The 27,292-nt window shown below is 36.9% G+C and overlaps 1 protein-coding gene across 2 annotated transcripts; it reads left to right on the forward strand.

The window, feature by feature from the left end:
- Nucleotides 1–2,421: 2,421 nt before the first annotated feature.
- On the forward strand, nt 2,422–25,423 carry helz2b (helicase with zinc finger 2b). Of its 2 annotated transcripts, none has more exons than XM_084118870.1 (19): nt 2,422–2,560; nt 4,527–5,115; nt 5,975–6,082; nt 6,190–6,713; nt 10,320–10,970; nt 11,379–12,171; nt 12,572–12,647; nt 12,839–16,925; nt 17,155–17,240; nt 17,553–17,690; nt 18,049–18,204; nt 18,289–18,433; nt 18,547–18,669; nt 18,872–19,064; nt 22,305–22,439; nt 22,519–22,740; nt 23,124–23,283; nt 24,102–24,275; nt 24,411–25,423. In XM_084118870.1, exons 2-19 carry the CDS (start codon nt 4,594–4,596, stop codon nt 24,521–24,523), a joined length of 8,406 nt encoding a protein of 2,801 aa, XP_083974996.1. In that variant the 5' UTR covers nt 2,422–2,560; nt 4,527–4,593; the 3' UTR covers nt 24,524–25,423. The 2 variants fall into 2 exon arrangements, with proteins under 2 accessions (XP_083974996.1, XP_083974997.1); XM_084118871.1 differs by having other exon boundaries at nt 10,394–10,970.
- The last annotated feature ends 1,869 nt before the right edge of the window (nt 25,424–27,292 follow it).

A 27,292-nucleotide genomic window follows, 5' to 3' on the forward strand; every position in this document is an offset into this window, starting at 1 on the left:
CGACTGTTTTCAACAACTTTCAAACAAGGAGAAATTTGTAATTTAATTCGAAGACATGGCACGTTTCTTTATTTCCTTTTTGTCGCCGTCAATGGCGTCATATCCGCGTTCTCCCTGGTTTCCGCTCGTACTGCCATAGTAACCAGAGCCCTCTGATAGTAACCAAGGCGACAGACGTGGACAACTGTGTAGTTCGTAATGTCTATCTGCACGCTGTTGTTGTTTCGTTCAAACATTATGGACCATGGCAAGCAGACTTTTTATAAAAAAGGAGCACTAAAACGAGAATCAATATCAGCGCGGTATTTTCGAGATGCCGAGAGCTCCACGTCCGAGACTTCGACCGCTCCTACATGTACTTTATTAAACGTGAGCACATTTACATAAAACTAATCAATGTTATATAGTTCAACAATGATAAAATGTTAGAATATGATCTGTATGTTATTCTAATGTTGATCTAGCTGCTAGTCTCATAGTTACAAACTAACACATAGAATAACATAAATTTCAACACATTCAAATGCAGTTTAGTGTGATAGTGTAATGTTAGACCAAGTGAAACAGCGCTGCGTTACCTCACAAGTTTAATTTGTCTAATAAACTGACCTGTGAGTAGTAATTCTGCACTTGCGTGTAGTTCGTTAGAAGGAAATGTCCATATTCCTTTTATATCCGCGGGACTCGCGTCGCGTGTGGAGCTGATAGCTGTCTCTTAGCAATCCCGACCTGCTTCATATCACAGTCATGATAAAAACATTGATGTATTTACTCATCCATAAACATTATTAGATCGGTCGGCTTGACGTTGACGACAAGATCCATAATTCTTAGCAAATGTTGCATCATCAAACTACGCCTTTGTTATTGTAAGAGGTTAGCGACCCCTAGCGGTGAAAAAAATTACATATTGTACATTTAAGGACCTATCAGCCTGCACCATAGAGTTTCATGACAGAACTTTGTATTTCTTAATATGCCACATATGGTAGGGGTTGATCTTTACTGAAATTTATTGAAAAGATTTCTGGTACAGGATATACAATCCTCTATTCCAGACTCTAAAAACACAAACAAATATATATATATATATATATATATATATATATATATATATATATATATATATATATATATATATATATATATATATATATATATATATAACATTTTTCACATTTTAACATTTTATAAAAAATCATAAAATTTTAAATTTATAAAATTTGCATAATTGAAGTTTTTCTAACAGTCATAAGTAAATTACATAAATTAATTACATTAGTTAATAACAAGCTTTATAGTTATACATAACATCTTTTGACAGGCAAAATGCGTCTAACCTGTTCTTAAAGGAATGAATAGTCTTTGAAGTACTATGATTGGATTGCCTGTACATCGTGGACGGTTCTGCTTTATTTTGTGTATAAATATGATCCTTCTTCCTTAATAAACTTTAGAATGTTATGTCTCTGAGTCTGCTTGATCATTCTCCCGTGAACTCGCACTGCTGCCACACATCACAAGAGTTGAGATGTTTCCAACTAATAACCGATAGCTTCAAGGCTGCAGATAGTCTGCCTGCAAATTAATCTAACTGGTGCTTAAACTGGGAAAGGAATTTGTTCAGACTCTAAACAAGATTTGCAGATGGTTGTTGGGAGGGACATAATGATGAAGTGACCTTGAGCTTGACAGCTTGAGTTTTCAAAAGGGATCTTTTCTAGTCTAAGGGGTTCAGTGTTTTGAGTCAAAATAATTATGCATTTGAAATCATCTTTGACTCGTCATCTGATATAGTATTTTTAATTAGAAATACAGTATCTTTTGTGGTATGGTAAACATGCACCAGTCTATCCATTCTATGGGAAAATCCTGGCTGCATAATATTCAACTTGTATTTTCTATCAATATTAGAAACCTTTGAAGTATAATGTTATAAAGAGAAAAATTAAAATTAATTGTACATGCACCACCATTAAAAAGAAAGCAAGATGATAATGAAATAGCCTAATTGTGACGAGTTTGGTGATGAGCCAAAAAGAGATGAGGAGTTGAGGTCATTCGTGTATTAAAACGGAAGAAGCGATTGGGATTGGTAGATATTCTGCAGGCATCTCAGCTTTGTTGTCTTCACCAATAAAGTCTGAGTTTTGGCATCTGGAACTCCCTGACGTGAGAGATTTAAATTTATTTTAAAAGAGAGCAACACTTTCTGAGTGGATCCTCGTACCAAAAACCTTTTGATTCAGGGTGCAAATTTATGTTTAAATAAATTATGCAATTATTAGTGAATGAGACCCATACAGACAAATTGCTAGAGCCAGTAAACTATTTTTATGTGCAGTCTGTCGTTGTAAAAAAAAAAAAAGAAAAAAAAAAAAGGACGTGACCAACGACATCGTCACCCCTCACTGACTCACTGACTCCAGCTCAGGAAATCGAAACTCAAGTTGGGTTACTGTAGACAGAGGAACATGAAGTTTGGATTGCGTTGCGTGCACTTGATTGAGATGGCTTTGAGCGAGGGTGGCCGCACGTTTCCCTCCTCAGTGATCTAAAGGTGGGTTCAAAAGTAAATGTTTTATTTATGTGTAAAATATCGGTGTTGTTCCGCTTCACGCTTTCCGCTTCTGCAACGTCAGGCGCGCGCTGTTCTTGTTTTTTCATTATAGAATTATAAATTAATATTTAAGTGTTCTCAAAGATATCACCGTCTTTAATTACTTCTTTAAAACTATGTAGGTTTAAGATTCTTTTCATTTACCGTGGTTTATTTCAAAGCCAATTTTCAATATTATTGTTGCCTAGTGCAATACTGTCGTGTTCTTGCATTGGCCGTTGGGTGCGACGGTGCAATTGTAAGTGTAATCTATAATTTACAACAGAAATTTACAACAATGCCCTTTGCCATATTCATAATAATAAAACATTTACTCTTTTTGCCATTTTGTCGTAACGGTCATATAGCCTACAAGCCTTCCCCACCTGACGTTTGACAGCAGAGGGAGGATCATAGCATCTAAGATGAAAATTAATCTGTACCTGCTGTCTACTTGTAAGATTAACATTTAAAGAACAAAAAATGTTTCAGACAGAACATTTCAAAATGTAACTACACTTTTTTTTTTTCTTTGTACAAACCGGGTAAACACACATAGGAAATAATGAATGATTCACCCATAAACTCTAAATGGTATGAATGTGTGTAATGTGATGCGTGGAAAGATATGGGGCCATTATTATTGTTTAAAGTAGTAAACTGTTTATTTAAATGGAAAATGAGAGCTCAAAAGCAGTCAAACTGGTCAAATTTCCTGCTGCCACCACAAAACATCTGCATACTTATGACATGAGGGCATACAATGGTACTGTTGAGCACTGTTAAAATAATTATTATAATAATTCAGTATTTACTCAAGGCAACTAGCCTGAAGCAACCACCTCAATATACGGCAGGGCTGCCCAGCAACAGCCTCTGTGCTTTGATACCTGACCTCTCTTTGTGTACCAGAAGATAAATATGCAATGAAATGAATCCTTATGTATATGTGCACGTTTTGTGTAATGCATTTGTGTAATATTTACAAAGGCACTTTACATAGTTTTCATTATATAGACCTTTTCATTACATACTGATCTAAAGTAATCCTTACATGATCTGAAGCCAGGCTTCAGGTTAAAGAGGTTTGTGGTTGACTAACAACACTAATCAGTCTGAAAGCCACTTGACCCAAAACCTGTTCTGTGGCAGTTCACATGGAGTTAATATCCCTTGTTTTCATGGTTTTCACACACTCTGGTTGCTAGGTTGCACTTGTCAAATAGGAAAATAAGTCTTTTGTTGTGTCTTCTGTTCACGATAAGCTTGACCTTGTGTTGTACACCCCAGCTTTTCTTTCTCACAGAACCTCAAGAACAACAGCTCTGGCCAACTATTACATTGTCTTTCTACAATGTAATCTTTGCTTATCACCAGTAAAGTACAACAGGCAAATTAGCAAAAATGTTTTATTCTATTCTTTAAAATGTGCTGTATTCACACAAAAAAACTAGTGACTAGACCACAGCACATTTGCATACAGTATTTTAATGTGATCCAACAGCTCAGCAGTTATTATCAGACTGCTTTATCAAAGGTTATTTAACAAAATTTTCAAAAAGCATGTCAATTTTACATTTATAAAATAAAATGAAAAATTATCTCTAAATAGTTCAAAAGCCTATTTGACAGTTACCAGCAATATCATTTTAAGAAGCAACATCTGGATCTCTATCTTTTATAAAACATGAGATACTGCACAACATGAGCAGTAGGCCCATGTCATGTAGAAAGTTAAGTGTTATTTACCTTCATGGTCATAATTCATCTTTTATACTTCCCTATAGCTGCTGTTCAAAGGTCTAAGTATAGAAGTAATGTGATTCTGTTTTCAGTGAAGGTTTATGGTCTTTTGAATAGTATTTGCATTCTCCCTTATGTAAACAAGTCATCTGATGAGCTGTGTTCTTCTCTTTCCTCACATTAGGTTGAATTTACTGCAGTATTTGAAGCTGTGGGTGCCCAGCTGATGGTGTTCATGTCAGACTTCATGCATGTTATGGCTTGAATCTGTAGAAATGTCTACGGTACAGGCTAGAGATGCTCAGCTGCAGGAGTTCATGCAGATGTACGAGCTGAGAGCTGCTTGTAATGGCTGCACTCATGAATACTCTCGCATTTCCTACTCCATCATTACAACGCCTCACCGTTGCTCTCACAATCTGCTGCTTGTCAGAGCAAAGGTCAGAGGTCGCAAATGGAGACCTGTGTTCTCTCGGCCCTCTCACCCACGACCTGCTCGATATGAAGTGTGTTGGTATTTCAAGGAGGATGTCGGGTGCTATGTGCATCATGACCGTTGCACGTTTGCCAGTAGTCCAGAAGAAGCTGTGGTGTGGAACTTGCAAAAAAACACAAACCTAGACCACAAGAGTTTAATTCATCTGATCACGCAAAGAGAACGACTGGCTGAACAGAGCAGACAAGGAGATGGTCAGCCAAGCTCTCATGAGCTTTCCTCATACCAGGAGAAACTTCTGGAAGAGTACAGAACCAGCAGCAATGAGATTCTTATCGTGAGTACAATGAAATCCAGCACAAGATTGCAACTCTGCCAAACTCCATCCATGTAACTTTAATGTTTTTAAGACATATGATATCTATCTTTATGAGTATTTGAAACCATGTAGATTAAAGGGACACACACACACACACACACACACACTCAAGATTTGTCACACAAAACATTTTTAAATATGTTTCATTTTAAGGATGTAATACACTGCCCAACCTTTGCACAGATTTTTTATTCAATTTACAGTCTGGATGAGTCCATGCTAGTTGCCGAAAATCATAGCCAGTCTCCAGATTTTGGGCAGTTGGAGTTGACAGATTACACAGAGAATTGTGTAGTGTATCATGGTCACAGACACCAATTTTTGATTCCATCCAGTCAGAGGATATCAAACATGTTTGTTATTCTGAGCTGATTTTGAACACATTTTGTTTTCATTTGTCATGCATCTCCTAGCAATGAGGTGCATGTTTCTGCATACGTTTGTGGTCAGACTTGAAAGTCCGGTAGTGTTTGTTCCACAGTCATTTAGTGTATGATGTTTTTCTTTGGAACCATTTACAAAGTCTGCAAGTGTACGGTGCCTAGATTTTTCAAATCTGATTTTAAAAGTTGTTTAGTGTATTCCTCTTTTAGTTGCTAAATATGCTGACATTGATGATTTTTGTTCTTGAAATGATTATAAAGAAAATCACAATATACCAGTCAGAATCAAGCATATGAGAGCCATATAATAGAGAAATGAAAAAGTTGTTTGTGTATTTATGGTAACTTTTAAGTTGTTAGTTAATTATTTAATTAAATACTAACATAAAAAGTAACAAAATCCACAAATATGGACATGTGTGTGTATTTTACAGATCTCTGAGCAGGTGGACGATGTGTGTGTTACACACGATGAGAATCTTTGTGTAGACTGTTTACAAGAAGACAGTGAAATCAGATGGAAATTCACAATCACCACTGAGGTCAGAAATACACACTAACCTGGATCATTGTACATTCAGCCTAATTGCACACTAGTTATTGATAACCTCCTTGTTTGTTTTGTGTGTGTGCATGTGTGTTTGTGTAGAGGTCCTTGGCTCATGTGGCTCTACTGAAAGTGGAAAATGGTGCTGTTTTCTCTTTGAGTGACAGTTTACAGAACACCTTTCCCCCAGTCACACACACTGCAGGCCACCACCTTCGCTCCTCTCTCTCCACCTACCAGCTGAGTGTGTCTTTTCTGCCGTTCCGCCCTGGAGTGTACGAGCAGTGGTTGGTGTTTGACTTCGACATTCGACCGGTTCTTCTCCGGAAACTGAAGGTGAGAGTCGGTCAGCAGTTCCATGTCCAGCCAGATGAGGCAGAAGAGAGTGAATGTGCCGAGATTCTTTCGGATGAGCGCTGGAACAGAGGAAACAGGGTCATCGTGCCCTTCTTTGCCAGAAGGGAGGAGGACGAGCAGTTGCTTAGTAAATACAAATCACCCCAGATGAACCTACAGTTCAATCCCCATGCAGATCACAGTTCCCCACTTCACCGAGACAACTACAGAGAGAGAGCTCACCACTTTCTGTTCAGAGAGGAAATTGCAGAGGAGAAGCTCATTAGCAGGTACAAATATCTTATAGAAATAATACACCACTTGAAATGTATGCTAAGGTGTACATTTTCAAATTTACTATATTTATATGAATGTGTGATTCATATGAATATAGTGCCCCCCCAAACCAGTTAAGCACAAAACCCATCCCACCCCACAGCTGATTTCATTGGTCAACCATCACAGGCCCTGTCCCAAATGGCACCCTAAACACTTGCGGTCTTCCTACGAGTCTGCACTTTTGTGACGTAATGCCTCTTTGACTGTCGGAAAGAAGTCTATTGCGGAGGTCGCACCAGTGCTGGCTCGGCAAAAGTACAGGCTAATTCTTTTATAATTATCGACCATGGACACATTATGTTTAGCTACCCATTACCATATTCACTTGTTTTTAAATGTAAATTCAAGCCAATGGCTGTTCTCATGATAGTATGAAACATGGGCAGAGTTGTCAAAGTCAATGAATCTTTATGTAATACACAGATAAAATGAATAAAGAAGTGGATAAACTGGTTTGGGTTGGGGTTCACACTGAACAGGTGGATTCTATTATTATGATTGTTTTTTGTTGTTCTAAGGGAGGTTATATCATCATATGGTAGAGATCCAGTATGTAATTGTAAACAGTGTTAAGTGCTGATCTCCAATAATTTTTTTTTGATGTCTACAGGCCACACCATCATTAAGAGATATCATTTATGTAATGTCATCGTATCAGCCACACCCATAGACATATTTTCCCTTGCAGATAAGTTTCTCTCCCTAGGTTATTATATGGTCTGCATAATGATTGTCACAGACTGGCTTAGTGTGGGTCCCATGGAAACAGTGTTTTATCACCTAAAATAAATAATTTTACTTTTTGAATATAATTTCTACTACTAAAATAGTGTATTTTAACGTTACTTATTTCTCATCACATGCACTCTGGAACTCTGGAATTTGAACTCATACTGGGATCAGAGGCATTCCATGTTATCACAGCATTTAATGGCCTCTGAGTCTGATAGTACTAGGCAGGTATAATCACTGAATTGAATATAAACGTAACTGAAAGCAAACAATGCAAAGATTAAAGGGACTGTGTGTAGCTTTTTAGGTATTTTATTATCTAAAATCAATATTTTTATTAATAAATATGCCCTCAATGATGTGCAAATACCTATGCCAATGATCAGACTAATCCTCGTAAACGAAGAATTTATTATCTTTATATACATGTGACGGGTAGGTCCACGGAGGCTTCCATGTAGTTCCGCCATCTTGAAAAACTATAATATCAGAGAGGGACAAAAAGTACTAGACCAACGCGTTTCCACAACGCGTTTTCGTTCAGAGCCAGGCGTCACGTGACTGAAGTCAGCAGAAGCGGAGAAGCAGAGCAGAGAGGCGCTTATCACTGCCGCGGCAAGTTTAAAAGGCTGCACTGTACGGTTATTTATACATCGTTCATTCATACATATGCTGAATATCACAGGATAAGGAGTCCTCGTCGTCGAAAAAGTCCAAAATAGACCGTAAAAGGAAACGTGACCGGAGATTACAAAAACAAGGGTTAATGTCGGGATAGCTAATGCAGGAGAAAGCTTTTAAAAGAGACGCTGAAGTTTCCTGCTTTCTTCTCGACAGGTAAGTCAATGTTACGGTCTTAATTACAAGGTTTTTTTTTTTTTCATTGCTTGGTTGTGTACTTTACTACAGAAGAACATTTAGAGAAGTTTTTTATTATATAGACAGAAAAAAAAACGATATACGTTTTTTATTATATAGAGAAGTACTTTATTATATAGACAGAATAAGATTTATAGTAAAAGTTAAACAGGCTCTTTGATGAATAGCAGCTATTGAGTAAAGTAACATTAGAGAAGGCTCTGATGATGATATCTAACAATGCACGTACTTCAAAAAATATAACGAGTAAAGAAGGCTTTATTACTACCAATTACCTTAGTTAATGTTTTTCACAGTCAGTAATTCATACTGTAACATTCTTTTTTCGTTGTTTCAAGTTTCAGTTTGTTTTAAATAACAAACCTGTTCACCCGAAGAAAAACTCAAAGTGCTATTATAAGACATCCTGTCATAGCTTTTTGGTACGTAGCGGCTACCGTAGATGCAACGCGCATTTGAAAAAGTGAGGTGCTGGAGAGCATTATTCGTTTGAATGCAAAATACAATTTCACCACTAGATGGGAGAAATTCCTACTTACAGTCCCTTTAAAGGCATTATTTTCTAACAAGTTAATTGCAGTTTCAATGAATGGATGAAACATGGGCAGGGCAGTTAAAAAATCAGCGCTGTTGTTATGCATAGCTAAGATGGTGTCGTAGTAAAAGATGAAAATATGGCTGAAAGGAAAGGTGGATGAATGGGTTGGTGTTAAGGTTCAAACTGAATAGATGGAATGTATTATGATTACAATACTGTTGTCACTGTTTTGAACTCAAAGAACAGCCAAAACACTGTGTGATTGATCCAGACAGGACACTTGCTACCGTCTGTTAAATAATAAGGTGGCACACATATTGGGTGTGTGTAGCCACTATTACATTACACTGTTATTGTAATTGTTTTATGATTTATTAATTTTTTTACATAGATGTCTATAGCTGGCCATATTATTGTATGGTAAAAACAAGTAAAATTTTGCATACTAGTCAGTCTGAAAAGACAAATAGTTGTGGTAGAAATTCCCCTACGCACATGACTTAAGTTAAACCAGGTGTCCACGACACCTCCAAAATTATCCTCAGGTGACCCCCCACTCTGACCACGTTGGTAACACCTCGCGCCTAAGTATAGTTTCTTTGAACGCATTAGAAAAACCCAGATGCCTAAGAATTCTATTCTGATCACATAAGATGCCTAAAAATTATAGCTACCTGACCCCATCAGTAACCCTGGACGCCTAAGAGCCTCACTCTGAGATGACGTCTCGCACCTTATGAACACTATCACTTGGGAATAAAGGTCTCCAGTGTTCCTCTAAGCTGCTGCACATCAATAACCAGCCTTTGAATATGCTTCAATCACAGCCGGGAGGATCTCGAATCATTTTCAGAGAATTCCCCCTGACAAAAAGAGTATAACAGTTTTTATAGAATAGTAGCGTGGCAAAGCGTTCCAAATATGGAAGCAAATATGGATTCCTTGATACTTCAGCTTGTTGCTAGGGTCATGAGGTTAAATGTATATATAACAAAATGCACAGCTGTCTAGTTTTGTTTCCTCTTTTGTTAGATTCAGATGCACTAACTTTGGCCCAAGTGTTAGGGACATTTAGTATTCAAAAGTGTATAAATGTTAACACTGCAAGAAAAAGAAATGTATGTTATGTTTAATTAAAAATTTCCTTCACATAGTCCTTCTACAAATGGTCCAATCTTCACTCATGTTGGTGCTATATAATCATCAGATCACAAACCAAATAAAAGTAAACAAATGGTTTAATGAAATACACCACCATACATCTGTAGCATATTGAGTTTTGGTCGATATTAGAGATTCTTTTAATTAATCAGTATTGAGAATGCTATTTTCTCTCTTTTTACAGTTAGATTACCTTTGCCATATATTTACAGTTGCAAATGTTTTCTTTTTTTCCCCAAACTTGCAGATTAAATGTTAGTGGGAATGTGTCTCTCTCTGACCAGTTGAGTGATGGCATATCACGTTTTTTTGCTGCTCCAGGGAAGCTCTTTGCCACTCTGAAGGTGTCCTGCTCACTCACACTAGACTCGCCTGAAGGGCAGATTCTTAAACGAGGGGTGCAGATGGCTTTGGTGAATTGCATACCAGCAAAAGCCAGTGTGTCAGTAGAGAACAGAAACCACACGTATGAGGCATTGGTGCTCAAACAGGCTGCTGGCGAGGGTCACATCGGTCTTCAGCTGTCTGCACAGTGTGTGTCTGAGCTACAGCTGAGGAAAAAAAACAGTTGTGAAATGGAGGTTCAGTTTCAGCTGAACAGACTGTCATTTTGTCAGATGCACCAGGCTATTGATCACCTACCAGACTTGCACATCATTCTACCTGACCTCAGTAACTGTTGTGTCCCTGTGGACATAACCAAACAGTCTGAATTGAACAACAAACAGCAAATTGCCTTGAACTTCATCCTTGGCAAGTGCGAGAGCAACAAAGTGGCTCCTCCCTTGCTAATATACGGACCATTTGGCACCGGGAAGACACTCTGTCTCGCCTCAGCAGCCAAAAAGCTGGCCTTTCGTTCTCAAAACAAAGTGCTCATCTGTACATATACTAACAGGTAAGTTATAAATAAATGATAATGTAGTTTTAGCCAATCATTACCACAAAATAAACCCTACAGAGGGATCAGTATCGTGCATCAACCAATGTTTTTTGTTTTGTATTTGAGACATTAAAGTTTGAGTTATTAATATTATATATTTGTTTTAAAATAAATTGAAAAATAAATGTCTTCAAAAAGAAATAATATAAAATAATAAAAATATAGTTTAGTGGTCATTATATACAAATATTTGACCATAATTGACCATAAAATGCAATTTTATCAATTGTTATTATCATTTGAAACAAGAACAAGAACAAATGGGAATTTAATTTGTATTAAGATGCCTTGCAATACTTCTCTTGTGAAAATAAAAGCTTCCATCCATTTAAGAAATCTAACTTTGAGTTTTGTTCCTTATAGCTCTGCAGATTTATATGTCAGAGAGCACTTCCATTCATACATTACAAATGGACACCCAAACCTCAAACTACTCAGGATAAAGGCAAACAGGGGTGGGGCCTCAATCGCGGCAACCGATGACATCACTCTGAAATACTGTCTCTGCTCTCCAGACAGACAGTCCTTCATCTTCCCAACACGCTCTGATCTAGAGTCACACCGCATCATTATTACCACCACATCGATGGCACGGCATCTCCGTGAGCTTAAGCTTCCTAAAGGTTTCTTCAGTCATATCCTGATTGATGAAGCATCTCAGATGCTGGAGGCTGAAGCGCTCATGGCTCTGGGTTTAGCAGACAAACACACTCGAGTGGTTTTAGCAGGAGACCACATGCAGATGGCTCCAAAACTTTTCTCTGTAACTGATGACAAACGATCAGAACACACCCTGCTCAATCGTCTCTTCCACTACTACCAGGATGAGAGCAGCAACATTGCCAAGAAAAGCAGAGTCATCTTTAATGAGAACTACCGTTCCACCACAGAAATAGTGGACTTTGTATCCACTTACTTCTATGTAAGTGATGGCATCAAGGCCAAAGGGGATGTCCCACCCCACCCGAGGCTACACCCTCTGATCTTTCAGCATGTCAGAGGAGAATGCCGTCTGAATTCCACCTCCATGTCCTGGTTCAATCTGGCTGAGGTCAACAGTGTGGTAAACATGGTGCAAGGGCTTCTGACTGATTGGCCAATTGAATGGGGTGATAGAGAGCCAAAGCAGATCTGTGTTCTTAGTGAAGGCCGACAGGTACTTTTTTTTAGTGATCGTCATTTATCACTCTTGACATATGACAAATATGTTATGACTAAAACTTAATTATGCTATACCATATAAGAATGCATGGTGACTTGATGAATGAATGATAATAATTAAATACAAACTTTTAATATTATTCAAGCATTAGGGATGAGAATTGTAAAGAATTTAACAATTGTGATTCTTCTTAATTATTCTGGTTCTTTAACTGTTTGATCAAAGATTTTGTAATTTTGAGGAAAAATACTTTTTTTAAAAAAAGTTATTGATAATATAATACATAGTTTTTAAGGGCTTGAATTAAATTACCATCACAAATGGTAAAGTCACAAAAATACAATCCACATCCTGTACCACAAATTCTTCCCTTTTTTCCCCTTCGATTCTTCAGGTTGAGGTCATCAGAGTTCATCTCCGTCAGAAAGGAGTTTATGGAGTGTCTGTTCAGAATTTAGCAAACATTCAAGGTACTGTGGGGTTCAGAACATCATTGTCTACTGGAGCTCAGGGAACATGTTTGATTTATCAAGAAAAAAAAATAGAAAAAAAATCTTACATTTTTATTTCAGTCACAATGTGTCAATATGTATATCCATTTTAAAATTATTTATTATTATTTTTAAATTACAACCTCCCCATTCAAATTCTGTGTCCTTAGGGAGGCAGTTCAGGGTCATCATCATAACAACAGTTCAGACAAGAGACAGACTTCTTCAATCAGAGTCAAGCTGCCCAGAGTTTTTTGATGACATTCGAGCACTAAACACTGCCTTGACCAGAGCCCAATCGCTGGTGGTTGTAGTTGGAGATGCTGGTGCTCTTTGTTGTTTTGGAAAGTGTTCAAAAATCTGGAGGTCCTACATAGAACGTTGCATCAGCAAGGGCAGCGCTAAACCAGATAATTTTACCAGAGATGTCCTACAACAGGAAGTATTGGAAATTTCTAAATTTCAGAAGACAGAAAAGTTAGAGATTTCTGAGAATGATGTACCTCTCCAGGCCGAAACTGATACTATATTGAAAGAGATGGAAGACTATGAAAGTGATGTACAGGACTCAGATGAAGAGAATGAACAAAAGAGGCCTTTATTCTTTTCCTCTGAAAAGGAAAACCTCTTGGAGTTGGTCAGGAAACAGCCTGGTATCTACAGGCATGGGGAATTGGTAATGAAAGGATACCAATCAGGTTACGTAATACCTTACGATAACCCATCTGAACAAATTCATATTGAAGGGAGGAAAAACATTGGCATGTCTTTCCCTGGTGATGAAGTTGTGGTTGAGACCAGACATCATAATGCTGGCTCCCTTACTGGGAGAGTTTTAGGTTGTACAAACAGACTACCAACATCCTCTGAATTTGTGTGTTATTTAGAGGCTGAAAATTACCAAAGACGAACACAAAACACTGACAAATATTTGGTGCCAAAAATGATGATACCCCTCAACCACAACACCACCAAAATACGTATCTTGGTAAAAAAGGAGACTCGCAATTGTATTCCAGTATACAAGTTTGTCAATGGCAATTGGACAATTACAAGAAATGTTTCTCTGGATGAACAAACAAAACAGAACTATGTTTTTGTTGTTCAGATTTTGGGCTGGAAAGAACACTGTTCCTTTCCGCTAGGCAAAGTTACAGATATTCTACCAATTGGGACATCTTTTGAGGAGGGACTTGACATTTTAAAATCAGAGTTCAAACTAATGTCTCTTCCTCTGATGCAAGAGGATGCCTTTTCAGAGATGAAAACTGATGGAATTGATGACAAGAAAAGAAGAGATTTCAGAGCTTTACAAACCTTCACTGTTGATCCACGCAACGCTAAAGACTTGGATGATGCCATTAGTGTTAAAGGTCTGGGAAGCTGCTATGAAATTGGGGTTCATGTTGCAGATGTGGCTAGTTTCGTGTCTAAGGACAGTTCACTTGATAGCTTTGCAAAAGAGAGGGGAACAACTTTTTATGACCCAGGAAAAGAACCTACATTCATGTTCCCAAAACATCTTTCCACCACCTTTTGGAGTCTTCTCCCAGGCAAAGATCGTAAAGCCATTTCATTAATTGTCAAAGTGGAAAAGAAATCAGGCATTATCACAGAAAGGACCTTTGACCTCTCTGTTATCAATTCTAAAAAGAAGCTGACCTACAAGGAGGCTGAGGATATAATAAGTCAGTGTGATGGTGAGCAGAGATTTGATACTTTGGAGGACCTTGTCAGGGTGGCTTACCATTTTGCCAGAAGCCAACGCAAAGCACGGCTTAAAGAAGACTGGAACTATGCTCAACCTGATAAACACCGGAAGCCAGGGGAGAGAGAAGCAAATCTAATGATTGAAGAGTTAAACATAATGTTTAGCCATGAAGTGTCAAAATTTCTGACAGAGAACTCAAACACTAAACTCTGCACTCCTCTGAGGTGTCAGGCTCCTCCAACAGCAGACCAATTAGAGTACATCAGTAATCAACATATGGAACTCATTCCTTTCTCCTCACACCTGACATTTCATATCGACAGAAATCGATTGAACCTGAATAACAGAATCACCTTCACTGTTTATTCTCTAGGGTCTAGAGATGTCCACCCTAACAATAATCCTAACCCTGATGATAACCAGAGCCCTTTATCAAGCCACCTACAAGATGCCATCTCTGTCAGTGACTCTGAATATCATTTTGAAATTGGAGTTCACAAAGCAGATTTTTTTAGCTATGTGTCTGGGGACGATATTCAGAACTTGGGTGCACAATCATACATGTGGAGTCTGACGCCAGGCAAAAATCGTCGTGCAATCTCTTTAATTCTGAAAGTGGAAAAGACAAAAGGCAAACTTGTAGAGCAAAAGTTGGTGCTTTCCTGCATAAAGTCAATCAGGGCATTGTCCTACAGTGAGACTGACAGCATCATCAACCAGCCAGGTGAAAATGAGATGAAGTTGGATTCTCTAGAAGGCTGCATCCTTGTGGCTTTTCGTTTTGCACTTTATCACAGGACACAAAGACTCTCTGGACAAGTGGACAGTTCCAATCCTGCTGATCTTGGATCATCACAAGACAGCAAGTGCAGGTTAATGATGGAGGAGCTGAAGTTGATGTTTAAAAGAGCTAGTGATCAGCTGACTGATCAAGAAACCCTGTTTCCGAACACCTTTAGCTGTCCTGTGACAGCTTCACCTGAACTGGTGAGTAGACTGAAGGAAGACAAGGAGGAATGTGAGTCCCTACAAGCACTGGAGAAACATCTGGATTCAAACAGTGGGCAGAATAATGGCAGTTTTATCATTCTGACATCTGTGTGGGAAATGATTGAATCAGCAGCTTCGAAATGTAACTTTTACAAAATGGCTGACCTTATTTCTACAGATGACATTCATCCACAGTTGGTTCCAGCAGTTGTTCAGTTCAAGGCCTGTATCAAAAAAGCTTCGTTCATTCGTTCTCTCTCATGCAAAGATGCTTTACTTGGGCACTATTCGTTGAATCTGGACTCATACACACATGCATCCTCACCCATTCGCCGTTACATAGATGTGGTTCTTCAGAGGCTCATGCATGCAGTTCTCAGTGATCGTCCTGTTGAGTATTCACAGACAGACATTGATCTGTTGTGTGACAAGTGTAAAATAGGAGAAATTAAGGCACAGAAGTATGAGAGTAAAGCAGAGTCACTTCATCTGGCAGTCAGTCTACAAAAACAAAGCACATACAAAATGGCTTTTGTCACTGTTGTCCAACGTGACAGCGAAAGTTTCAAATTATCATTTCCGTTTGATAAAGGAACTTTCCCGGACAGACTTCCTGTTAAGTACAGAAATTTACAGCTTGAGGATCAACCGTTATTTAACAAAAAGCAAGTGACACTGACTTGGAAAAAACGGATGTATTCACTGAGCATGACCCCGAGCCCACTGCAGAACTTAAGATTCTGTTCAAAGATACCTCAAAACACCTGGCACGCCATTGTTGAGGCAGTGAGAGATGAACAGTGGGAAGAGGCGAAGTCCCTCATAGTGGCAGCAGATGTGAGTGATCATAGTGAGATCAGCGAAGTGCAAGATACATCTCGATTACCTGATCACACTTTTATGTCAGAAGATGATCATTACTCTAACTTCAAACTCTATCTGAAAGCTGGAGACACTGTCCAGGTCCAGCTGACCTCAGAAAGGGATAGGGGCTACTGGGCGCCAACTGTACAGTTATTGAGCGTGACTTCAAGCTTTGAGATCTGTGTGGAACACACTGGCAATCCTATTAAGTGCTTTTCCAAACTTGCAAACCGCCCATCCAAAGGTCACTATAAGGATGTAGAGGAGTATGTGCAGATATGGAAGCCCCTCTGTGAAATGGAGTCTGCTGCAACTGCTGTGGATGACAGTGATTGTGTAGTGATAGAGAATGTGCAAATAACTTTTAATCATTCCGGACTCTCTGGAACTTTCTCTCTGCCTGTAGAATGTGTCAAAAAATGGGCAATTGAATTTGACCTGGCCAAGTGTTTGCTCTGTATCCGAAAGAGAGTTTCGAAAAAGATCCAAGCAGATCAGTCAGAGCTGGATCCAGGATACTTTACTTGGGTGGCCCATGGTGTGACAACTCACTATTTCGATCCTCCAGAGAACAGTGTGAATAAGTCCAAAATTATTCACTTTAGCATAAAATGTGCACCCATGAACACCCCAAAATTCAAGCGGGATGACACATTTACAGTGGAGATGATCCCAAAACTCATTCCAGACATGTAAGAATACAACAGGCTCAATACACATTACATCACAACCATATTATAATCCAGCACACTAAAACCATTATGCTACAAGATACTGCATTACACCAGTCTCATTACATTACTTACATTTTATATATTCATTAATCAGTTCATAAATATATTTTGTTGAATGTATAGAGGCAAAGTCATGACAACCACTTGCAATGATGTGTGATCTTTTTTTTCTGCTTGATTTATCCAGACGGAAGGAAAGTGCAGTGAATAATTTAACAGCAGCTAATGAACTCGTTACGAACATTGCACTCAGACACCGGATTGGAAAAGAAAGTATGCATTAAATTCATAGTATGTCATATGTTGAGTGAGAGAATGTTTTTTTAAATACAGAAAATATGGTTCTGAGAATCTATGCAGTTTCCTATGCAACTATAGATTTGTTTTGTTTTCTTTATTTATAATATACCTACACCGTGTGTTAGTGTCTTATTAGGGTCTTGTTTAATTTTCTGATTTATCTTCATTTAACACCATTTAACAAGTCATTATTTGAGCTTAAAATTATGTATTTACAGTAGAATTTAATGACATATACTTTAGTTCATTGTTTTTTAAAGTACTTTTGGTTGTATCAACCCACAGGCTCCGGACCAGCTGCACACCTATATGTGCTTATGAGAGAGGTACCACCAGCAGGTCTGCCTCAACTGAATGAAAGCCAGTTTAAAGCTTTGGAACAAGCTCTGAATGGCAAATTCACCCTCATTCAAGGGCCTCCAGGTTAAACATTCTGTGCATATAGTTTTTAGTTTAGCCTTAAATGCTAATTTACACTGCACAGACAGACGCAGACCAACGGCAAAAGACACGTTTGTTGGGTTTTGTCGGATGAGTGTGTTTCCCCTGTATGCTGGTGTTGGTCAGCGTTTTTATGTTGTTGTGCAGATTGAACGTTCAATCACCATTTGCCAGGTCATGGAATGTCTTCTTTAATCGGCATCTGTTGGTGCAGTGTTAATTGGCCTTAAATCACAGAAAAACTTAGTTAAGTGTATCACAGTCTCAGGAATTTTAGCTTTTTTTCTCAGTGATTCTTAATGGGACTGAAAAGATTATTTTGTATGTTCATTTTGTATAGGAACAGGAAAAACTGTTGTAGGAGCGTATATAGTGTACTGGTTCTCTCAGCTGAACTCTAAGAATCCTTGGAAGCTGAAAGAGCTGAAAGACAAAGAGAAAAGAGAGGTTATTCTTTACTGTGGACCCTCAAACAAGTCTGTGGATGTAGTTGCAGGTACGTCGAGGTTTGTGTTCTAGGGAACTAGTATTTGTGTGAAGAACAAATTAATGTATTTATGTGCTTGTGTTTGGTGTACAGAATACCTGCTCAAGTTTGGAGAGCAGCTGAAGCCATTACGTGTGTACAGCAGACAGATGGAGATGCAGGAGTATCCCTACCCTGGCAGCAACATCCAGTTATCATACAAATCACTGCGCCAAGAGCGGTCTAAATCTGAGCTCAGGTACTGCCAATGAATAATGCTACTGTAAAAAAAAAAAAAAGAATTAATAATATTAATAATCACAGATCATTTTATCATTACAATACTCAAACTCATCACATTCCTGTGTCTAGGAACATAACACTTCATCATAGAATCCGAGACAACTCTCACAACCCTCATTCCCAAGCAATAAAGGACTTTGATCAAAGAATTCGCTGTAAGCCCGATTCACTGACAGATGAGGACGTAGAGGAGTACGTAGATGTTTCTGTTGTATTTGCTTCCATTTGAAAATGCTAAATTGTCATAAACAACTTTAAATACCTGTGGCTTAATTTCCATCACCATCATCATCTAAATTTGCCTAAAACACATCTCTGCATCTAAGAGTGTGTCTGCAAGTGTGTGATTATATGTGAATGCATGTCTGCATGACACTAAATTGTGTGTCCTCAGATATAAGAAGCTGCTAAATTCTGCACGTTTGTATGAACTGGAAAATCATGATATTATTCTATGCACCTGCACGGCTGCCGCCTCACCCAACCTCACCAAGACACTAAGTGCACGACAGATCCTCATCGATGAGTGCGCCATGGCTACAGAACCCCAGACGCTTGTCCCATTGGTCAGCTTCAAACCGGAGAAGGTCAGAGTGACTCTTGACACATCTATAACAAACAAGTCTGTCAATAACATATAAACATGTACACAAATATAAATAAATAAATTGTACAAAAAAATGTTAAGCAAAACTTGCTGTAAAATACCAACACATAACCTAGACAAGACTTCCAAATAACCAAGAGTTTGCACAGCCTAAATCATTAAAGCACTGAAACTAGGTTTTGGAAGAAAGCTAAACTTAAGACACTCTTTATAGTAGACTAAACAAATAGGAAGCTGGACACAAAGAATAAGTATATTGAACTCCTTACTAACTCACCTTTGAATTCAATTCGGCAGAAAGAAATGTAGAAGCAGAATACATATATCTAAGCAAAAAAGAATGACAATATACAATTTTTATCATGATTTACATAAGACACCCACTACTATAATGTCATTGAGTGTAACAATACTTTATATACCAAAAAATCTTGTCAGGCATATTTAAAACGAGAATCATTTGATGACACATTAAAAGACTCCATTTAAGGATCATAGTGCAGCACCCAAATACTAATTAATTGTAATTTTTTAAATCTTTATACTTTGCCACTATCCTTCAAACCACTAGGTTTTACCCATTTGTCAGCAAGAAGTTCCATATTTAATAGGTACAGGTCAGAATAAGTCGATTGTTTCATTTTTACATAAATATATCCATTTCGCTGACTGACCATGGTTTGTTACTCTGAATGACATTTTGCCAAAAAGGGAGAGAATATTGTCATTGTTTCCATAATAGCAATGTTTTTAGTAGTAGTCTGTATCATTAAATTAGATTTAATAATATTCCTGAGTAAATTATGGCAGAAGCAGATGTTGAAAAAATAATAAGCATTTACATTCTACTGTTCTCATGCTCCCTGCCATGCTTGCTTAGCCCTTCACTTTATTTCTGACTTGCTCTGCCCTAAAAATTACTGCTTGCAGCTATATTTACATTTATGAATACTTTCTGTTTGCCAACATAAATGACGTTATCAGGATGGGTATTTGGGGTGGCGAATCCCCTCAATGGCCTCTTTTGAACTTGTGACATAGCGAGAGGGGACTCTCTGTTCAGAAATATTGGTAAGCATTTATATTAACAATTGCAATCCTCAGTACCTTTCTTGTTTCCTTGCTAAAGGCCTGTTCACACACCAAGTAAACTATAATAATGAGAAGGATATAGTTCTAAAAACGGTTCTAAATATAAAAGAATAGCAAAGTCCACATCACAACTATAACGATAACGGCACACTGGCACAGAGAAACAATATAGTTGGAATCGTTTTCAGAGCCATTTTTTTCAGCAGATGAACACTAAAAACATTGACAGCCAATCAGAATCCATCCTCATTTAAAGCAGCAGACGACAAACCTGCAGCACATGCTTGGAATAAACAGCGTTATTGTTTATTGGATGCTAGTATAGTTAACGTTAAGATTATCTTTATAGTTATCGTTCTTGGTGTGAACGGGCCTTAAGAGTGCTACATTGTGTCTGCATTTACTTTTCAGCTTTTTGGCTTTTTACAGTGCCTAGCAACTAAGGGCATCTAAAATACAAATCAACCAATACAAAAATGTAATATAATAGTAATATAAAAGTTATTATAATAATAATAATAATAAAAGTTGAAGACATATGTCAGTGCTAAACATTCCTCATTTATTTGTAATATAAATAAGATGCTAAAATTGTTATCTATACAGTGAAACTGTCATTCACAGAGAATTTGCATTACACTGAATGAAAAAAGCATTACTTTGAATGACGAATATGTCAAATAATGAGCTTGACCAGTACATTTACATTTCATTTAGCTGACGCTTTTATCCAAAGCGACTTACAATTGCTATATATGTCAGAGGTCGCACGCCTCTGGAGCAACTAGGGGTTAAGTGTCTTGCTCAGGGACACATTGGTGTCTTACAGTGGATTCGAACCCGGGTCTCTCACACCAAGGCATGTGTCTTATCCATTCAAATAATCTAACAATAAGTGTTTTTGGCATTTCACTGAATGACATGTGATTTTGTAATTTAAGTTACCACACTATGAAAAGGTGAAATTATCAAATATTTAAGAGCAATAAACTCTCACCACACGATCTTCAGGGTGCCTTTTGGTGATGTCACAGACTGCTGAAAGAGTAAAAGTGTACATTAATTCATGTATTTATTATTTTTAGTAAAGTTTTTTTTAGTTTGTTAGAAACTCTCACACTCACAGATGACGTGGTTGTTGAGCCAAATTATCCACCAAATTATCCACCAAATTATCATCTCTTCCTTACAGTTTAATAAGTTAACAACAATGCCACACATTATTAAAATTAAATTGAGTTAATACCTAAATAATATATTTTTTAATAATAAAAATAATATATTTCTTTACCTTATTAATATAATTTTAAAATTCATCTATATAATATTGTCTCTATATTTTAATATGTTTATTCAAGTAATGATTAATAAAAAAAGGTAAAATACTAGAACTAACATGAAATAAATGTTAAAGCAGAAATAAGAAAGATGTAAGGTAATCTCTGGTTTAAACTCGATTGTTCACTCAGTCCTCTCTGCATTGGATTTTGGAAAATAGTGTTTCAGCAAGTGTGTACATGGAATGTGTAAAGTAGTGAATGAATGTAGGGAATGATGTCGCTCACTCAGAATACAGCCCGACACCCGATACAGTGCACTATATAGTGGGTAGGGAGCGGTTTCAGACATAGCTATAGTCCTTTTAATATAACGCAGCCAACACTTATTTAAAAATGCTTGGTATTTTGTGTATATTTAAAGATGTAATGGTAAAATAGCAAAGTCCGACCACTATGCTAAATGACAATTTTACACTTTGGAACATTATTTCACCCATATTTTTATGTATATAAAATCATTTTAGTAAATTAAATTTTGATGCGGACACCAAAATGGTGACGTCTCGTCTTTGACCCTAAAGCATTTAAAGACAAAATAAATATTATATAATATAGTATAGTATAGTATAATAGAATAATCAAAATGGATGAAATGTGAGAGCAAGCCTGTTTTCTCCATGCAACAATCTATAACGTTTTCAACCATGAACGGTTAACTAGCATAAGCAAATCTAAATAAGGGACCTACTTCTTGCTACAGTACTCTGACCTTACAAACATTTTCATTCACAATCTTCTGTGTGGGCTTTCTGATCCTTGTCACATGGTCTCATATACTCATCTTGCAGGTTGTGCTGTTGGGGGATCACAAGCAGTTGCGTCCGATCGTGAAGAATGAGCATGTGCGGAGACTGGGCATGACACGCTCTCTGTTTGAACGTTACATGGATAGAGCACTACTGCTTGACACCCAGTACAGAATGGTACATATATGTGCTTCACACACGGTATACGCTTACACACATTTATTACTGTTTATTACATTTATTACTCTTTCTTTAGCATGAAGAAATCTGCAAATTTCCATCAGAAACATACTACAATGATATGCTGATAACTGTTGTGCCTGAACGAATCAGCATGCTTCATGCTGAGACCGAGACAACAAGACAAAGCAAACACATTCTGTTTGGAGATATACGTGGAAAAGAGATCAGTTTGGTTGTTTCAACTGCACGGGGAAATGAGAACTCAAAAGCCAACCTTGAAGAGGTTAAGAAAGCTGTAAGTAAAAGATGATGCAAACAAACAAAAAAAGACTCGATTTACACCCAATTATTTTTAACCTATGTTCAAACTGCATGTTTGCAATTACTGAACTCACCGTAAACATACATTTTTTAATTTAACAAAATATGGTACTATTATTGAAAAAAGTACCCCTTCCTGTTATACATATCACATATTCCCTAATTTTGTATTGGATAAAAAATGTTATTCAAGCCTGTATTGCTTCTCCTGTAGTCCACCAGTAATTTGTCCACTGATCACATTCTGAGGACTTAACTCAGTCTATAAATTTTCACTCAAATAACACGTTATTGTCAGGTTCTGGTGCTAATGAGCTTGCACCTACACAAATCAAGCCTAGATGTGTTTTTACGCAGGTTGAGATTTGCAGTCAGCTGGTATCAGTGGGCCGTGTGAAGCAGGAAGACATTGCCATTCTGTCACCATATAACGCACAGGTGGCCCAGATCAGAGAAAGACTGTCCAAAAACTCCCAACTGAAGAGAATCACTGTCACCACCATTACAAAGAGCCAAGGTAATACTCTAAAATCATTTCCTCTCTTTAGATCTCTGTTTTTTTTTGTTTTCCTTTACTTGATAATGCTAATGACAGTTGTTAGGTTAAAGGGATTGTTCACCCAAAAGTGAAAATTCTGTCATCATTTACTCACCCTCAAGTTGTTCCAAACCTGTATAAATGTCTTTGTTCTGCTGTACACAAAGGAAGATATTTAAAAGAATGTTTGTAACCAAGCAGATCTCGTGCCCCATTTTTTTCCTACTATGGTAGTCAATGGGGCGCGAGATCTGCTTGGTTACAAACATTCTTCCAAATATATTCCTTTGTGTACAGCAGAACAAAGACATTTATACAGGTTTGGAGCAACTTGAGGGTGAGTAAATGATTTTTGGGTGAACTATCCCTTTAATGCTGTTGAATAGTTTTGATTTATCAAATGTTTGGGACTGTGTCACTTTACATTAAGGTCTCATTTGTAAACATTAGTTAACTAACATGAACTAACAATAAGCAATACATTTGTTGTATACAATAGTATTTATTAATCTTTGTTAATGTTAGTTAAAAAAAATACAGTCGTTAATTGTTTGTTAATGTTAGTTCACAGTGCATTAACTAATGTTAACAAATACAACTTAATTTTAATAATGTATTAGTAAATGTTGAAATTAACATTAACTAAGATTAATAAAGGCTGTAGAGGTATTGTTAACTAAAGTAGTTAACTAATGAAACTTTATTGTAAAGTGTTTCCGTTTTTTCCTAAAATATTCTTGTGTTCTTATGTATACAAAAACCTGATGACAAAGAGCATTATAATGATGTGACTGCAGGTAGTGAGTGGCAGTATGTGATTCTTTCGATGGTTCGCTCCTGCCCCAGCGACGAGATTGAATCTCTGCATTCAATCTCAAGGGAATGGCTCTCCAAACACATTGGCTTTGTGGGTGATGAAAACCAAATCAATGTTGGCATCACAAGAGCACAGAATGGGCTATGCATTTTGGGTAATCCCTACATTACATTCATATATTCTTAACAAATTACTAAATACATATCCCAGTGTATTAAATCACAATGTTTTATACAAAATAATTTCTATTATAAGATACTAATATATATTTTTAAATGTTGTGCTTTAGGCAATCAGGAGGTACTGAACTGCAGCCCAGCATGGAAGAAACTACTGAAACATTATTCAAGTCGCGGCTGTGTGGTCTCTGCAGACCAGATAACAGTACACAGTGTCCGTTAAATCAGATTTTAAATGAAGTTGGATTGATCTTGAATCATTTTACAAACCCCCTTTATTTTTTAAAGCCCCCCTGAAATCAAAATTTAAGTTTTTTAGCTTTTAGTATGAATATGTTAGCCTTAAGGTTATGAATGGTGAATGGTTGCTGGTGTGTTCCAAAACAATGACAAAATTCGCATTTAGGAGCTATAAGCATTCAAAACTTACAGTCTCTCACTTCCGCTTAAATGGATCACGGATTTTTATGACATCACCGCGGACTTCAGCTTCTCATTACATCTTCTGTCCAATCAAATGCTCTCTAGAATCTAAAGCGTCCCGCAATATGCTATAAATACCACCTGGCCAAAGTGACCGTTGGCATGTCACGGAGCAATATGGGTTAGAGGTGTGTGTTCGGTTGCTCAAACGCTCTAGTTTTATTCTGTTTTATTCTGTTCTGGTTAAGAATGAAATGGCTAGAATTTATTCATACCTCTACTATTGAATCCAACATATCATCAGCGCTCGGATTCGCTTCCATGGTGCTGTCAAGTACGATTTGCAGTCTGTGAGGTAAACTAAATGCTATTGGCTATTTGAAAAGGGGGAGGAGCCATTCAATATGTCCCACCTTAGCTTCCTGTTTAGTGGAAATTATGTCAACACATCATACAAAGCTGTGCATTCCAAGGCATTTCAGTGAGCCTTTGAGATTCTATTTTTCATTATACATTCCAAATTTCTTGTATCATTCCAAACCATTTTAAAATGGTTACGATTACATTAATGAACTAACCAATTTGAAAATCTAGCCATTCCTGAAATATTCTATTAATTTAAAACTATGGGAGCTTAAGATGATTTTTTTACATATATATTTACTACATATAACTATACAAACTCTTGTTAATCAATTGTAAAAAAAAAAAAAAAAAAAAAAAAAGGGGGGGGGGGGGCTTTTACTTTGAATACATTGCCTAAAAGACCTGCGTAATTCTTGATGTACTGAGCCATCATTGCCCTTGTCTGTGTTGTCTTTAACTTGGAAGAGAACCAAGTTAAACAATTATCAAACATTTTAATTTTTATTTAATTTATTTAATTTTTTATGACAGTGGTGGCTAAAGTCAATTTACCACAGTAATTTTATAATAACAATTGTTGTAACAATAAGCGTAGCACTAGCGTATCACATTCACTTTGACTTGTACACAGAATTTGGCTTATACATAAATTAACAGCTTGTATTTTGTACATTTGAGACAATTATTTGTCTTTTTTGTGTTCAGCAGAAGAAATAAATTCATACATTATGCGAGGAGATCCAGTCAGATGATAAATCAAATTTTGTTTCGTAGCAGCAGACAATCCAATAGCCTAATAAATGAGAAATAATAATATTATTTAATCCATAATCAGGATTAAAAGTTTAATAAAGAAACATAACATGAACAGTTAAAATCATTTCTAATATTTCTAAGTAAAATATAAGTCACACTCTGAATATAAATGTTCTTGCCTAAAGAATAGTTAAGTTGAGAGAGCTCTCTTTGAAAAGACAAATTACAAAAGAGCCAAGTTGGAGTCCAAGAATAGACTGACCTGTACAGAAATTGATCTCCCTCTTATGCAGTTGCTAATCGGAACAGAGTTAAGTTCCTCTTTTCATAGTATTTGGCATCGAACCAGATCCACAAGACACAGACACATCTAGCTTTCATAGTTTCACACCCTGGGGTGTGGGTACATACACATTATCGCTCTGTACCACCATATGAGTCATGAAGTCATGGGTCTCAATACAATGCAAAAAGAAAGAAACTGCTATACAACATGTCCCTTCTGCAAGATGTTTGACCAAGATTAAATTTTTTTATCACATTAACTGAGACATTCGAGCTACTTGTGGTCTGTCTATCAGAAACTTCTAGGCTTTCGCCCACATCTTACACTTGCAAAATTTCACCCCAAGTCAGTCAGCTACATTGAGGCATAAAGATTAATCAGAAAAGCATTAAACATACATTTCAAATGATAATAATGATAAACACTTAAAACTATATGATTTCTTAAATTATGATTGACGTGATTAAATGATATTTAAAATATGAAAAATGATAAACAAGAGAGATATATATTTTTTTTTTTCCTGATTCATCAATACAGTTTTGGAACAACTTGAGGTTGAGAATGACAGAATTTTCACTTTTGGGTGAACGATCCCTTTAAGAAAGGAAAAAAACTCTTGTGCGTGCTATGAGGCGTTTTAGTGGGTACATTACTTTTAACTTTTCCACATAACTATTAAGATTTAACTGATTTAATTAAGATTTATTATTATTATTATTATTATTATTATGGACAGACTGTCTGTAATGCTCTCCAAATACACTCTGATGATGTATAAACTTCTCTCTTCTGTATTTTAAAAAGCATTTGATCTGATATTTAATCAGTGACAGCATATAGAAAAGGGAATCCCACTCTTTTTTGAAGAGCAGTTGTAGCCTATAGCCACTGAGCATTTTAAAACTGGAACTCCTGTCATTACAGCAACAACATAAAAGGGTTGTTCACAGCGAAATTAAATTTACTTACCTGTCCCCATGATGTTCTTCAGTGGAACACAATGTCCTCTGGCAGATTAATCAGAATGTCCTCAGATTTCAAAATATTAAAGAACATAACTTCACATGTCAAGCTAAAAAAGACTAAAATTTCAAAAAGTAGTCTTCTCAGGACACACAGTAGCTTTGTGTGAAGATTCTGAGAAACAAATTGAAATGT

The sequence above is a fragment of the Abramis brama genome, assembly GCF_963993115.1.
Source record: "Abramis brama genome assembly, chromosome: 7".
NCBI classification, from domain to species: domain Eukaryota; kingdom Metazoa; phylum Chordata; class Actinopteri; order Cypriniformes; family Leuciscidae; genus Abramis; species Abramis brama.

Excerpts from the sequence above, each read along its gene's own strand:
- helz2b (XM_084118870.1), top strand. The coding sequence starts at position 4,594 with ATGTTATGGCTTGAATCTGTAGAAATGTCTACGGTACAGGCTAGAGAT. Across the intron at positions 5,116-5,974 it reads GCAGCAATGAGATTCTTATC|ATCTCTGAGCAGGTGGACGA; the intron begins GTGAGTACAATG and ends TGTATTTTACAG. Across the intron at positions 17,691-18,048 it reads CCTCATTCAAGGGCCTCCAG|GAACAGGAAAAACTGTTGTA; the intron begins GTTAAACATTCT and ends CATTTTGTATAG.